Source organism: Staurois parvus, unplaced genomic scaffold (assembly GCF_062004578.1).
Source record: "Staurois parvus isolate SC_StPar_1 unplaced genomic scaffold, SC_StPar_1.0 ptg000169l, whole genome shotgun sequence".
NCBI classification, from domain to species: domain Eukaryota; kingdom Metazoa; phylum Chordata; class Amphibia; order Anura; family Ranidae; genus Staurois; species Staurois parvus.
Genome location: NW_028317965.1, coordinates 2,045,782 through 2,062,516, shown reverse-complemented (window position 1 = coordinate 2,062,516; position 16,735 = coordinate 2,045,782). Strand labels below are relative to the sequence as shown.

The window sequence follows — 16,735 nt, the reverse complement described above, 5'->3', positions numbered from 1 at the left end:
TACATTCTGTGATGTGTTACTAATGATACAGTCTTTAATACTATACCCCTCCTTTTCCTTTGTAAAAACTGAGAAGAGTGTATTTAGTACAGTTGCCTTCTCCTTTTCATTTGTAACCAGCTTCCCTGCATCATCCTGTAGGGGGCCAATATGTTCTGATCTCACTTTTTTTACTATTAACATATTTAAAAATTTCTTGGGATTCTTTTTACTCTCCTCTGATATGTGTATCTTCTACTGTAGCCACACTGATTGCTTTCTTACACTATTTATTGCATTCCTTATAGTGTTGGAATGCAGGCAATGACCCCACTGTCCTTTGGAGTTCCACCTACAGGGATTCCACCTCACCCTAAGCCCCATTTACTAGCAAAACATTTTTATAATCAGGCAAAGCCCTTCTCCTCCTTTTAAGGGCAAGCTTATGGAGGAAATGTAAGCGTAAAATAGATAGCATTGATAGTGACCATGCTTTTGTTGCAGAGTCTGCTTTAAAGACAGAAAATAGGAATAAAAACAGTAACATGCAACAAGAAAACACGTGAATGTTTTATGTGCAAGAAACTTTTTAAAAACTTTTGGAGCGGAAATGGAAAACAAGGTTCTGAATGATGTTCCTCAAAAACTAACTTTTTTTTAGACAAAGACCAGTTCACTCAAGAATCTTGGAAACACGAACAAAGAACACCTAGATCTCTTGGTACATAGAGAAATCAGGTGGTTTTACAGAGGGTGAGTTCTCAATAGAGTGTTTGAGCTGAAAGAAGAATTCAAGAAAGTAGTAGGGCAGATTTTGAAGATGAAGAATAGCTGCAGAAACTTGCCTATTTAGCTGACATTTTTCAGCACATGAACCAGTTAAACGAGACTCTGCAAAGCCCTGGAGAAAATATTTTGACTTCAAGTGACAAGAAACTTCAATATGAAAGGAAACTGAATCTTTGGAAAACCCAAGTTGCAGATGGAAGTCTTGAGACTGGTCCTCCGCTACATGGGGTTGCAAAGAAAAATGAAGTTTCAATACTAATTGAAAACCACCTGGATGTATTGCAGATCAAAATTCTGCATTATTTTCTTCATAACATGACTTTACAAGAACAGGAAGAACTTAGTGGGCTACAATGCGATCACTCAGGTTGAGGTTCACTGACCTGTCCTTGGACAAATTTTGTATTTTTATGAAAGAAGAGATAGTTTCTTTGGGTCAGCTGGACCAAACTATTTCCGTTACTAACTGATGTGGCTGCTGTGACCACTATATCATGCTACAGTATGCAGCACTGTGTTCTGGTAGTATTTGAAAGACTTCCCATGCTGGCAGAACAAAATTGAGTCGGGCTTGACTGCTTCTCTGCCATTAATAAGAAGTCTTGAATTTTTATCAATGACTACAAAGCTTCCTGTGATTGACCATGCACAGTACAGCAAATGGCGTCATAATCTCCACCTTGGCCAATCACAGGAAACCATGTATTAAATAAAATTTAAATCGCAAACACCTTTCAACTTTTACATGCCAGCAGCATATTAACCTTGAAGAGAGGAAAGGAACTCTTGGCACACCAAGTACGTCACACAGATTTCCATTTATTTGTAGTCAACAGAAACCATGACAGTCCCCACCCTCGGGACCTCGAACGCGCTTCAGCCAAAAGTGCTTACTTGTGTTAACCTTGTCTAAAGTAGCATTTTACCATCTCCTGTAAATCAGCAGCATAACTGAGATATATCACCCATAGCACTACTGGATTGTACAAATGGAAGTGGGGTGGTTTACAAAGAGTGGACGTTAGTAACCAGAGGAATATTTCCTCTCATCTACAGAATAACACTTCCTTGGTGTACAAAATGACTTTCCTTAGCTGGTGGTTAGTTCCTTCAGGCTAACTGTGGAATGTGAGTCCATACAGAGTTGCAGACCTGGGGATACAGCACTGAGAGAAGACCTGCAGCTACAAATGCCTACTTTGCACTACATATTGGGTGCAGCTTACAGGGGTATTGTTAAATAAGACCCATGTGTACTCACAGTATACATTGTTGCAAAACGTCTACCCTTAAAAAACTTACTTCTTACTACTTAATTACCAAGCCACAAGGGAGTCTCGCAGAAACCTCAAGACAACAATCACTTTTAAAAATTAAGATATTTTGCTATATATTCTTTTCAAAATACAGAATATAGACATGGAGCTAACACTTTGTCTGAGCCTGCCTTAAACTCTTTCCAGCCACGTAGTCAGGGCCTGAGTCCAAACCTAGGACCTCCACTGTGTCTGACAATGTTTCTTCTGCTGAGCCACCTGGAATGGTAAACAGCTCCCTGTGCAGTTCCTTGAATGATCCTGCTTTCACCTTTATTTGTTGGGAAGCATGAGCTTGCTGATTTCAGCCATGTCTCTGCACTTCCTGTTTGCCAGATTATTGTGATTTCTCCAGCCAAAAACGTGCGCTAGTCTCTCCTGCTGCCACCCGTACCTTTGCAACCACTTGTTACTGACTTTTGACTTGTTCCTCAACTACGCTTCTGATGATCCCAACCTGAAACCACTTGTTACTGACCTTTTGACTTGTTCCTCAACTATGCTTCTGCTTAATCCCAACCTGAAACCACTTGTTACAGACCTTTGGCTTGTTTACTGACTACACTTCTGCTCGATCCCTACCTGCTGTATCTGCTACTGAACCCTGGCTTGCTCACCTCATGGTGGGGCAAGTCTGAGGACCGCGATCTGGTACTAACATGCAGCAAAACCCATCTCCACCATCAGGAGCTCTGGTGAATACCAGATAGTGCTGAGACTCTGCACCTCAGGTAAACCCCTCTGCAAGGGCGAGCTGCTTGTATGCCTATCCTGCTGGTTGGTGGAAGCTTCTCTGTTGGTCTCTGACCCTGACTATGACACACATAATGCATATATCCAGTGGTAGGAAAAGCAGGCTTTAACACCTAGTCGCCACACGTATGTGCCCACAGCAATCTGAGTTTGTGTGCTGAGAGCACGCCAATTGTGTCTCTGACAGCTCTCAGTCATGGCTTCTGATTGGGAGACAGTGGGACAGGAACTCAATCACATGTCCAGCATTGAAGCCCAGCAGCTCAGGAGGTTGTGAGAAGGGGGTTATGGAAGAAGTGTTTCAAGCACCTCTTTATGCAATGATATACCTCTTTTAGACCCCAGTCCATCGGGCCAGTATGGTCATGTACTGAATTAGTACCATCCACACACAGCTCAATAAACTTCAGTTGGGTTACAAAGGTATTCTGATTGACCTCAACTGGTGAATTTTACAGGCATTGCTGCCTGTCAAACTCTGCAAGACAAGTTAAAATTTCAGGGGCGCGATGCAAAGCATTACATTCGTGCAAATAACAAAAAATATATATTGTGATGAAGCGCTCAGCTTATACAGTATATAAAAAACAATTAATACATAAAATCCCTTCTAAATAATAATAAATATCGTGACAACAATAATGGATAAGTGCTCACATACACATAAATTATACAAAAACCATTTATGAATAACTAGTGCCAATTCTCACTCCTATTAAGCCTAGTGGTCAACAAAACCAAGTGAAATATATAATGAAGTAGTAACACTTGTTCTGTGCAAAGTGACAGGTGTATCCAATTAAATAAAATAAATAAAAAAACAGTCCAAATAACATGTGATACCAAACTGTGCAAATAATAAGTGTTCAGTACACAGTGATTCACAACTTCACTCCATGCTGCAAACGTGCTCCTAGTGACACTCTGATGTGCCTCCCCTGGATTTAGCCAAAATGCCTCCTCACCTTCCAAATTCGACCCTTGCGGGTCACAAAGCCTTAAGTGTAAAGAATCTCAGCCTGGTTTTTATAATCCACTGACTCCACCGACTCAATTAAGGTTCCCCTCCAAGCAATTAATTCCTCTCAGACCGCTCTCCTATGGACTCATAAATACAGGACGTATCTGCTGTTGATTCTCAATATTGCACACACTGTCTTATCATCATATTTTAACAAGTCCAAGGGACAAGAGGCTCCCACCTCTCCATGCAATTCATTTACAGCAGACACAATCAGTGATTTGTACTGAGCTTACATTCGTGGCATGCCTACAGCCCCATACATCTGTAATGTTAGACTTTGTGTGGGTGGCCAAATCATGGTTCAACTTCCTGTTTTTACTGTGCTTTGATCGCCCATGTGAAAGAGCCAGAAGAGTGTCACACCAGGTAGGCTGCATTCAATAAATGATAACTTGTACCAAAGGTTCAGATTTGTCCTGGGTACAGCACAAATGCATTTAAAAATCTTAAATTAAAAATTTTAATAACCACCTTTGATAATTATCAAAATATTAAACCACTTCAAGTCCAAACACTTTCACTCCCATCCAGTCCAGGCCAATTTTCAGCTTTCAGCACGGTCACACTGAGTGACAATTACTCAATTATTAATTTTTAGCATTTTTTGGGAGACAGGTAGAGCTTTCTTTTGGTGGTATTTATTCACCACTGGGTTTATTTTTTTCTTATGAAAAAATACTGAAAATTTAGAAACACAATTTTACTTAGTTTTTGTTATAAAAGTTTGCAAATTAATAATATTTCTTTTTAAATTTAGGCCAAAATGTATTCTGCTACATTTTTGTGTAAAAATAACCCAAAACAGTGTATATTATTTAGTCTGTGCGAAAGTTACAGAGTCTGCAAACTATGGGATATAAATCTGAAAATTGATCAGTAGAGACCCTAAAATGCCAGACGCTGGTATGGGGTATCGCAGTGGTCAGAACTTTGGTATGAGGTATGGCGATGATCAGGAGAAGTATGGGATTTAAACAAAATAAATAAATAAACCTGCATACTCACCTCTATACTCTAAGCCAGAGAACTGAGTGATCATATGACCACCGATCGCTCAGTTCTCTGTTTACTCTAAATGGAAAGTGGTGATTCTCAGTCACTGCCCTCTGTTCTGCCCCTTCAGAGCTCATTGGAGTGCCTGGCTAGTGAGGAGGCAGGAGCGGCTAGCTCTGGATCTCAGCCATGAACTGAAAGGTGGAGTAAGCGGTCAATCAGACAGCGGGATGGACCCGACAATATTGTCGGGATGTTTCCCCAACCTGGAGCTGCTTAATTGGTCAGCTGATAAAGGGCAAAAGCCCAGTATAAAGTGATCCTGGTTCACAGGAGGACAAAAGTAATTGTACTTCTGTAACCCACAAGTACGGCTAAAAAAGCTTTGGCCATACTTCTCTTTTCATATTGAAAAAAAGCAGACAGCCCAGAAAACATTCCAGCTTCTATTTCTCTATCTGCAAAGACAAATATACATAAAAAAAAAAAAAACACAAAGAATTTGAAGATGACTCATTTTTGCGGTTTTATCTGTATTTTTATTGTATATTGAGAATTTCTTGCTAAATAAATGTAGGAAAGCCTAATTGAAATTGAAACCATAGTCCATACAGCATCCCAAAAAACAAAGCTTTATCAGTTCCTTATACGTCTTACCCAATATATATAATACTCAGTGTCTCAAAGCAACAAAGCTGAATAGAGCGTCTTAAGGGCTCTTGCAGATCCCCAGTAAACTAAACAAAAATAAAATCAATATATTTTTACTGCCTCATTTTTCAAAAGCTTCTAAAAACCAATTTACATGGAGAGTTGTCAGCTAGAGTTTAAGTCAGAATCATTGAATACACATGGCTCAGAACACAAACATGAAGACGCAAAAGATTTTTTTGTTTGATAAATAAAAATGCTAAATTCAAGTTGCTTTAATATTGCATTAGGCATCTAACAACAGAGCAAAGTGAATCATACACTAACTTCATCATATAAAAACTGTATTTATGGCGGATCAAAAATCAATTTCCCTGTCTAGTCAGCCCGTTGCAAATACGAAGGGATTATTGTTGGAGCTGAACTTCAGGCAAACAGTTAAATACATTCATGAAATACATATAGGGGAGCCGTTTTATCTGACTATGGATTTGTATTTCTGTGCATCCAATCCTGAGATTTAACCAGCTCTGCTGCACAGTCTAGAAGGGCAGAAGACCTGAGCTCACCTTATATGAAAATGCTGCATGCACTGTAGCACAACTAACTCACGCCATGTGCTGCTTTTCATTCCCCTTGTCTGAGCTCTGCTGTACAGTCAGGGGCGGACTGACAACTCATGGCCCCCCCGGGCAATAGGGGATCATGGGGCCCCTGTGTCCTTGCCCAAACTCAAAAATGCCTATGAAAAAAGGTACCAGGGGCATCTCACGGGGCCCCCTACTGACCCCAGGCCCTTGGGCAGTGCCCGAGTTTCCAAATGGTCAGTCTGCCCCTGTGTACAGTGGACTGCCAGATCCGAATTCCAAATTTAAAAAAAAACAGGTATTTACTATTCTTTCATTTAATGCGAATAAGGATTGATATTTCTATTAGTACAAAACTGTATTTATATGTGTCTTTTATATCTGCCTGGAGTTCAGCTTTAAGACTGAATGGTATTTCAGTTGTATTAGGGCTCATGTACACGGGGCGTTTGGAAAACTCTTCTAAACAATGGAAACTGACTGCTGGAAAACGTAGGTTAAAAAAAGGTTTAGCCGCGTTTGTATACCGCGATTATGCGCGTTTGGTTTGGAAGCTTTTTTTTTTTTTTTTTTTTTTAAAGATAACCTCAGGAGACCCTCCCAAATGCCCAGAATGCACTGCAAAATAGTAAAAAATGAACTATTTCAAACATTTGGAGAGGAATAGAGAGAGAAGAAGCAGAGAGAGCAGTATGTGTTGAGATTTCCTGTCTTTTCTGGTTGTATTCACTATGGATCCCATCATGAGCATAATGCAGCACGTTCTACTTTTTCCTTTCACTCGAAACCTGGAACTGATTGCGCTGGTGTGCCGGGTCCATTTGAATACATGGAAAACACTTTGCATGCCTTTCTGATGAGGAAAAAAGGCTCTGGACAGCATTTGGACATGGAAAAGTTAAAAAAACTCTTCTAAACGCAAACGCTTATAAACGCGATTAACCGTGTTTGGCTTTGAAACGCCGGTAAAATCTACTCCTGAACGCAAGTTTGGTGCGTTCAAAAAAACGACTGTAAACTCAACTGCCTGTAAACGACGATGTGTACACGGACACATAGGAAAACATTAGGGAGAGTTCAGGGGCTGCTGAAAAAAACGCTCAACAGCTCCTGAACGTCAGTTTAGCAGCTGAAGTGTATATGAACCCTTACGGTTCTGTCTTTGCAGACCAAAAAGTAGATTGTCACTTTAAGAGCTCATTAAAAACTGCAGTCAAAGCGGGGAGGGGCCTTTAAATGCACCCATTTCAGTTGCGTTTTTAGCACCCCCCCAACTTTGGATACATCTGATTCTTCAAATAATGAAAATTTTGTCCCAATTTTGACTCCTAACTAAACGAATCGCACATGTTTACTAGAGACACATAGGGGACCTGGTGAGCCAGTCTGCGGTCTCAAATGTGTCTAATACTCATCTATAGATGGTTGAGCTCTGAAATCAGATAATCCTGCTTAAGTTCTGTTTTCTGTTTGGTAAAGGACTATGGGTTTACTTATCTATCAACATACTGCTTGGTCAATATCTGACAACATCAGCAGCGGACTGATAACTCATGGGGCCCCCGGGCAACAGGGGATCACGGGGCCCGTGTCCTTGCCCACACTCAAAGCAAACCAAGAAAGCCTATAAAAAAAAAAAAAAAAAAAAAAAGAAGGTACCAGGGGCATTTCATGGGGCCCCCTACTGACCCCGGGCAGTGCCCAGGAGCTCGAATGGTCAGTCCGCCCCTGGACAACATGCATACCAAACTTTACTCATACCCATTGGCTCCTGAGAGCCTCCATTAATTTGTTAAAAAAAACAAATGTATCCCAAAGGGGCTACACCACACCATTCCTAATTATGGTGGTGAAGCTAAAAATATGATTAATAACCAGGCCCAAGGATATGTTTCCGGCCATTAAAAACCATCTAAAGCTACAGAATGAATTTGAAGGTCCACCATGAATAGAAGGAGGCCTTTTTGTAAACCAGTGTGCTATGTCCTGATATGGGTCAATTTCATAGATGATGGTATGATCTCGACACGCAGAGTGTGCGATGGTAATGATCAATCAGCTCTGGACATACCAATCAATTGTCTCAAGACTCTTCTGCAAACTGAGCTCACCAAGGAATATTTTAGACTAGACCAGAAATACTATTTATTTTTTATTTATTTCAGGTACTTCTATAGTGCTGTCAATTTACACAGCACTTTACATATATATTGTACATTCACATTAGTCCCCGCCCCCCGAGGAGCATACATTCTAAGGTCCCTAACCCTCAAGGGGTGTACAATCTAAGGTCCCTAACTTTACATTCATACATACCAGGGGCGGACTGACAACTCATGGGGCCCCCGAGCAATAGGGGATCATGGGGCCCCTGTGTCCCTGCCCAAACTTAAAAAAGCCTATGAAAAAGGTACCAGGGGCATCTCATGGGGCCCCCAACTGACCCCGGGCCCTCAAGCAGTGCCCGAGTTTCCAAATGGTCGGTCCACCCCTGATACATACACATACTAGGGCCAATTTAGAGAGGATCAAATTCACCTACCAGCATGTCTTTGGAGTGTTGGAGGAAACTGGAGCACCCGGAGGAAACTCACGCAGGCACAGGGCGAACATGCAAACTCCAGGCAGGAGGTGCTGTGGTTGGGATACGAACCAATGACCCGAGTACTGCCAGGCGGGAGTGCTAACCATTTAGCCACTGTGCTGCACTGTACTAGGCATGCTATAGGCTTTTCCATATCCCCATCTTGTGCTAACATACCATCACCCATAGAGAGGATACGCTATTAAAATCAATTTCCCTTACAATTACATTTTTTTTTTATCAGGGTCAAATGCCTCAGCTCATCTGATGATCTACATCAGAAACATTATGACGTTACGGGAGAGATTTGCTGAAAGAGGTTACAACCTCCCTGTGTTGCAGCAAATGAACACCGAGGTTAACCGCACGGAAAACCTTGTTCTCTAGACAGAGGATAATGAGTACACTTTATTTAACAGCTGATATAGCCCTCATTCCAGGTTGATTAAACATTTTGTGAAACGCTGAGCCATAAGGCATCATTCACACACAGCTAGTTGTCCTAAGCATGTAGATTCAAGGAAATATGTAGCAGAAATGTGCTTAAATGTGGAGCTTCACCCTAAACCTAATGTCCTCATGCCTTGCCAGGGGTGGACTGACAACTCATGGGGCCCCCGGGCAATAGGGGATCATGGGGCCCCTGTGTCCTTGCCCAAACTCAAAAAAGCCTATGAAAAAGGTACCAGGGGCATCTCATGGGGCCCCCTACTGACCCCGGGGAGTGCCCGAGTTTCCAAATGGTCAGTCCGCCCCCGTGCCTTGCCTTCTCTCCATTCATTCTCTTTAAACTGGATACTTTTTTAAATTAATTTTGAACATCAAGTGTGCTGCAAAGACTTCTATTATTATTATTATTATTACTACGAGTTTATATAGCGCCAAAGGGTTTGCTCAGCGCTGTACAATAGGGGGGACAATACATGGCACAGTAAAACAACAACAAACAACGTACGAGGGGTAAGAGGGCCCTACTCTTACGAGCTTACAATCTAGGAGGGAGGGGGTAAAGGTACAGTAGGAAGTGGCTGAGGGGGATGAAGTGGTGGGAGGAATGAGGGAGGATGGCCGTTAGGTGAGGGTGGGGTAGGCTTCCCTGAAGAGATGGGTTTTGAGGGAGCGCCTGAATGTGAATAGGGAAGGCGACAGTCTGATGGATTGGGGCAGTGAGTTCCAGAGGATGGGGGAGGACCTGGAGAAGTCCTGCAGTCGTGCATGGGAGGAGGAGACCAGGGAGCAGGATAGAAGGAGGTCCTGTGAGGAGCGAAGGGTACGGGTAGGGTGGTACTTGGTGATCAGGTTGGTGAGGTAGTCAGGGGCAGTGTTGTGAACGGCTTTGTAGTTCAGGGTTAGGAGTTTAAATTTGATGCGTTGGGCAATCGGGAGCCAGTGGAGGGAGAGGCAGAGGGGGGTGGCAGAGGTGGAGCGGGTGGTGAGGTGGATGAGTCTGGCAGCTGAGTTCAGGATGGTCTGGAGCGGGGAGAGCCTGCACTTGGGAAGGCCAGTGAGGAGGCAGTTGCAGTAGTCAAGGCGTGAGATGATGAGGGAGTGTACTAGAAGTTTGGTGGTGTCTGGGGTGAGGAAGGAGCGTATCTTGGCAATGTTGCGAAGATGGAGCCTGCATGTGTTTGTGAGTGATTTGACATGCGGTTGGAGGGAGAGGTTCGCGTCAAGAATGACGCCAAGGACTTTGGCTTGCGGGGCGGGAGTGATAGTGGAGTTGTTGGTGATGATGGATAGGATGGGGGGGGTGTTGGCAGGGGGAAAGATGAGGAGCTCGGTTTTGGAGAGGTTGAGCTTGAGGAAATGTAGCGACATCCAGTCTGAGATGTCATTTAGGAGGTGAGTGATGCGGGCGGAGATAGTGGGGGTGAGGTGAGGGGTGGAGAGGTAGATTTGGGTGTCGTCAGCATAGAGGTGATAGTTGAAGCCGTGAGATTGTATGAGTTTGCCCAGGGAGGAGGTGTAGATGGAGAAGAGACTTCTAAGTGAGAATGTGAGACCTCCACCCCACCCCTGCACCCCTCCAAGATTAAACACATGCGCAGATGTACCTCAGGGCTTCAGGTCCTGACAGTCCTGCAGCACATCTTCGGGTTTTGTAGGATCAAAATCTGAAACGTTCCCCAACCCTGAGCACATGATCCAGTGTGTATAGGGTGTATGCACATGTGTGTAAAAGGCCGAACCAAAATGCCAGGCGGAGCCCTTTCAATCTTCTGCGCAGGTGCCATATTGTGGCACTGGAATGGGGGGAGCAAACAGAAAGAGGACTTCAGTTTCACATGCTGTGTGCCAGGGGAGGGGGGGGGCTGGTTCTATCCCTCAGGATTGTCTGTTGTCGGAATAGACTGTCAGAACTTCATTATGCAGATAGCAGAGGAATGGGCAGACAGAAATAAAACTGAGTGCTTTGGGCTGAGGCAAGTACATGCTATAGAAGAATGTGCTTTGTTCATTTTTCATTTCAGAGGTTTACAATACTACCGCTTTAAGTCCATTGCATTATGGGCATCTATGGACTGTAGATGTTGTAGATAAGGGAAGGACAGGGGAGGTGAGAATAGGATTTCCAGATTAGTTTATAAGTTTACATGCAAAGCAAGTATAGAACGGATTTGTCGATTCATACATCTGTTAGTTTTAAAGTGTTACTAAACCCACAACAGTAAAATCAGTCTGTATATGCAGTAAAGCATGCTTGTTATACTCACTGTGGAACCTAAGGGGTTAATCCTCCGCATTGTGTAAAAAGGCTGTTTGATCATTTCTTCTCTGTTCCTCCCCTTTTTCAAGCAACCACCTCTTATCTCCAGACCGAACCGTAGGCATGCACATGCTCGGTTTGGTGTTTATTGATAGGGAGGAAGGATTTTTTTCTTCGTAGAGTGCATGTGATCAGCACAAGGCCAATCAGCACTGTCCAGACAGAGGGTCAGGGGATTTACATCCTCCTAGAGCAGAAAGAAAACTCCTCCTACAAACTTTAGCTAGTGGTGGGCTGGATACTGATAGAAGTCACAAGACTGCTCTAACTTCTGAAGAGAAAAGGTATTTTGCAGTTTATATTTAATAAAATAATTGTACTTCTGTGGAAGACCAGAGGTCCTGGGTTTAGTAACACTTTTAAGTATGCAAATGACAATGTGGGGGAAAGTAAGTGTGTGCGTGTTTTCTCTATATCAAAACACATGAAATATATAGAGAATACAAACTTTTAAAAACTACATGCCTAGTTTTCTTTACTGCATGGGATCTTATTAAAATCCTCCTGCCCATGAAATTTTATTCTCTGTAAACCTATTCTATTCAATAGGGACGGAGAACTGGATAGATGGCTGGATTTAGAACCTAATTATATACAATGTTTCATAGTCGGTGCAGTATTTTAACCAACAACCTGCTTATAAAACAGTCAATAAACAGTATATAGATTTCACACACAGGACTAAGGTCGTCAGCAAAAAGTTTATGCCTGTATATAGGAATACCTGCCTCCCATAAGTGTTGGGTTTCAGGATCTATATATTATTGATGACAGGCTACCCAGCTTTTCTACATTTGGGAGCAGAGATAACAGGCAATTACCAAGACTGAATTAATGGGATTTACTCATTTCATAAAGATTGGAACATTTTCTGCAATATATGTGCTGAGGAATTCAAGACAAAACTGGAACCTCACATTTACACAGCCTTCTGTATATATACAGTATATTGCATTTAAATGGCAGTACCACGACTATCACATAATGAAAAGATTAGGGAATGAGATGAGTTGGATTCATCATCAACAGTTGTTTGTAGTGAAACGGATATATTTCAGGAAATGTTAGATTTTCTAGGGGATATATCGTGCTTTCGGATATATTTTCTTTATTATGGTCAGGGGTAAAAAAAAATAATTTTAAAATCATTTTTCTTTTTTATTTTAGTGAAGTAAATAAGAAATATTGCATATAAATATTGTGAACCTGCTTAGAAAAAGTGGGGGTGCCACGCCATGTGCCTGTGTCCAAGTCCAGGGACTCGCACTAAGGGTGCTGTCTGGGGAAGAGCCCATCTGAGCTCAATGCATACAATATGAAAAGATAAGAAACCCCCAGATGCAGCATGCCAGCAACACCTGACAGTCATATGGTAAGTGCACCCTCAGCCCAGCTCTGTCCAGGCCACACCCCAACACATTTTGCCATGTCCATGGGGCTTAGTCAAGGAGGTCCTCAAATCCAGCCAACAGGAGGAGCTCTTTGAGCCTTTTCACGTTTCTCCTTATCTACTGCTGGAAAATGTATGTTTGCATGGATCAATTTCACAGATTTTGATGGACCCACTAGGGTTTTTTCACTAACACTGGAGAGTGCAAAATTTGGTGCAGCTCTGCATAGAAAACAATCAGATTCAAGTTTTTTTTTACCAAAGACTAATGGAAAAAGCTGAACTTAGAAGCTGATTGGCTATTATGCACAGCTGTACCAGATTTTGCACTCTCCAGTTTTAGTAAATCAACCCCATAGTGTCACCAGGCTGACAGCAGACTACCAAGCGAAACAGATGTTAGAGTGGTCCTCAGACAGCTGGTCAGAGCAAACAGCAAACCATATCAGAGATAGCAGGCTAAAGGCCAAATTAGGCAAAGTAATTTTATACAAAGTTCTTATTCCAGACAGAAAGTTCAATGAATGGCAACTGAAATAACAACGTGATGACTTCAGGGTCACCTGATGAAGTCACGAAGTGGGCGTGACGCAACTAGTCGGTACGTGGGGAGGAGCTTCCGGTAATCGCGGTGACGTCATTTCCGGCGTGGGGGCCATATTGGAACACCCTGTGTATTACCCATGCAGTACACCCATAGCATGTGGTAGGAGGCTGGAAGATTCATCGTTTTGTGAGTGGAAATCTACTTTTTATACCTATTACCAATAAAATTACAGGTTGCACTATGGAGGGTCTCTGCTTGTGTCTTACTATGACCCCGGGAGGAGCTGGCTGCTAAATTGGTGGACGCTGGAGGAGGAAGATATTTTCTAGAGAGTGATCCATACTGATAGGATCGTGTGATCCTGAAAGCGTGCTGGCCCCTTGGGGTCTAAGGAAGGAGGTGAGGGGGCATTTTGGCTGTTAAGGATTGTCACGTGTGAATCACGTACACTGCACATAATTTTGCATGAAGAGTGGAGTGTGAAGTTCATCATTAAGCACAGCATCATCAGTATTATTATTATTTACTTTGGACTTTTCTCGTATTTGAACTATCGTTCATGCCTTTGTGCACTTTTTGTGTGGCACTGTTTATTATTAGTATATATGTTATTATAGTATATATTACTTTATTTTCACGTTTTTGCACGAGATATTCCCCATGAGGGAATACATGCATGACACTGTATATGTATTGAGTATCTTGGATTTTTTTTGGGGATTGAGTATATATTGTATTACGGTTCTATTAGATACTAATTAGCGCCACACTCATAATTTTTGCAATAATCTTAAAGTATTGATGTTGGTGTAAATGATCTGGTTCTTGGGCAGGCAGCTTCTATACCTTGGAGGATCTCGATGGTCTCCTTGACCTGTAGTGTAATGTAAGAAAAACAGAAATTTCCCTAAGCAGGAATATTTAAATAGACTGCTGGACATTCAGCCTGAAACTGATCAATAGATCTGTTTAATGTAAGAAAAGTAGAAATTGAAGTGCCACACCACTACTGCCAAGAGGTGCAGATACAACTTTATTCCAATAAAAGTGGGGAGAACAATCCATTATTTTTTTTGTAATGTTCCCCTGACTCTTACAGGAATAAAGTTGTATCTGAACCTCTCAGTAGTGGTGTGGTACTTCAATTTCCATTTTTCTTACATTAAACAGATCTATTGATCAGTTTCAGGCAGAATGTCCAGCAGTCTACTTAAACATTCCTGCTTAGGGCAAGTGTGTGCTGCAGCTAGAGACTAGTGCTGCATTGCTGAGCAACAACAGATGATGAAGGTTCAAGACTAATCATTACATTCAAGCAGAAGTATACACACAGGTGAATTATTCAGAGAAGTGACAATTCTGTCTGAGGTTTCAGTAAGAGATAGTGTGCCGAAAAGGAAATTTCAGCAGTACACACTACCCAAAAAACTATCCTAGGCCATGTGTTTATTTTTTTTTTTGTTAAACAAAGATAGTGCGTAGTAAATTCAATCAATCCTTTTAATATTAAAATTAAATTGAGCCAAACCATGCATTTTCCCTTTATTGGAACTTGTTTCATGTGATATGCTTGTGTTTAGATATCCATAAGCCTTTTACTAATGATTGCCGAGTACACAGGTTTTCTGTCACAAGCCTAGTGGTAGAATAATTGTTCTACCCAAGAAGCACTTAGGACATAGGCTACAATACACCATACTTTACACCTTACCAACCGTTCAGTGTCTGCTACCTCTCTCTGCCAATCCCTCCACTGGCTTCCACTCATCCAACGAACAAAATTCAAAAAACTAACAACAATGTACAAAGCCATCCACAACTCTGCCCCCAGCTGCATCACCAACCTGGTCTCAAAATATCAGCCAAACCGCTCTCTTTGATCCTTCCAAGACCTTCTGCTCTCTAGTACCTGTGTTACCTCCTCCCATGCTCGCCTCCAGGACTTCTCCCAAGCTTCTCCCATCCTATTGAACTTCCTACTCCAATCTGTCCGGATGTCTCCTAATCTATCCACCTTTAGACGATCCCTGCAAGCCTTTCTCTTTAAAGAAACCTATCTTGCTTCTACCTAGTAAACCACCATTTATTTCCTCCATCAGCTCACCCCCCACAGCTATTACCTTTTGTATCACTCAACCCTTCCTCCTAGATTGTAAGCTCTAAGGAGCAGGGACCTCAGTTTCCTCTTGTACCAAATTGTATTGTAACTGTAATGTCTACCTTCATTTGGTAAAACACTGCGCAAACTGTTGGCGCTATATAAATCCTGTAATATAATAATAATAATAACAATAATACTTCCAACCACATAGACTCTTTTTTAAAGTAACCAATGCTTGACATTCAGACTAAAAAAGCAGCAAAAATAAAAAAGCATAAAAAAAACGAAGCCTCACTTGACTTTGTTCATTCAAGACAGACAACTCACCTTATCTGGTACGGTTGTGTTGTTGTTGTCCAGTGGTAGATTTTTATTCCCATTGTCATCTTCGTCATCCAGCAATATCAGCTCAACGATATTATCAGCAACCTGTGATTTTAATAGGCTTGTGCAGTCATTGTCTGGCTGTCCTTGAACTGTCTGAGCCATGTTTAAGTTATTCAGCAAAGATTCAGAGTTATCAGCCAAGGTTAATTCCGTCTGCTTGGGACTAAACAGCAGTGGTGGCATATCATTACAATTATTTTCTTTTAAACCATTCAATGGCTGATTAAGCACATTACTTACAAGTTGCTGCTTCTGCATATCAACAGTCTGCTGAATAAATGGTCCTCCATTAGCATTTCCAAAATTATTATCCAAAGTGTTTTCGCCCTCATGTGTACGGATGACCTCATTAAACTGGTTTGCTTGAGTCACGTGTGGCTGCTGCCATTTGTGCCCACCTAGAACCTCCCCAACCAGTTGGGTGCTTGCAGCTGGTTTGGGAGGACGGCTGATGTGCTGAAAGTACTGCTGAACCGGCTGCTGAAGAATTCTTGGTGCTCCAGGGGCTTGAGTTACCATTACTGGCACAGTTACTTTGTAAAGTTGTCCTAGATTACAGAACACAAACAAAAGTTTATTAGCAGTAAGCTATGTCATTGCCATCATCTTGCATAAATGTGAAACTGGTGCTAAACAAATTTTGTGTTTAAAGGATAAGTTCCTAACATATTAGACTTATATTCAGGGTGTAACATGTAACATATTATTTGTAATAATTTACATGGGGAGTTCAAATTTCACATGTTGGTGGAGTAACGCTTCCTCTATAGTAACCCCTCTTCTTCTTCTTTTTCGTTGAAGATAAATATTGGATTCCAAGCAGAAGCAACATGTTGTTACTGAGTTCTTGATGGAGGTTTGCAGGCT

The 16,735-nt window shown here is 41.9% G+C and overlaps 1 protein-coding gene across 2 annotated transcripts in view; it reads right to left on the bottom strand.

The window, feature by feature from the left end:
* Nucleotides 1–16,735, bottom strand: part of GTF2A1L (general transcription factor IIA subunit 1 like) — a 92,601-nt gene that overhangs the window by 50,286 nt on the left and 25,580 nt on the right. The window contains exon 6 of one of the 2 annotated variants that reach the window (XM_089676439.1): nucleotides 15,809–16,416. In XM_089676439.1, coding sequence (XP_089532565.1) covers nucleotides 15,809–16,416 — 608 coding nt within the window. The remainder of the gene's footprint in view (nucleotides 1–15,808; nucleotides 16,417–16,735) is intronic. The other variant, XM_089676440.1, reaches the window with a different exon arrangement.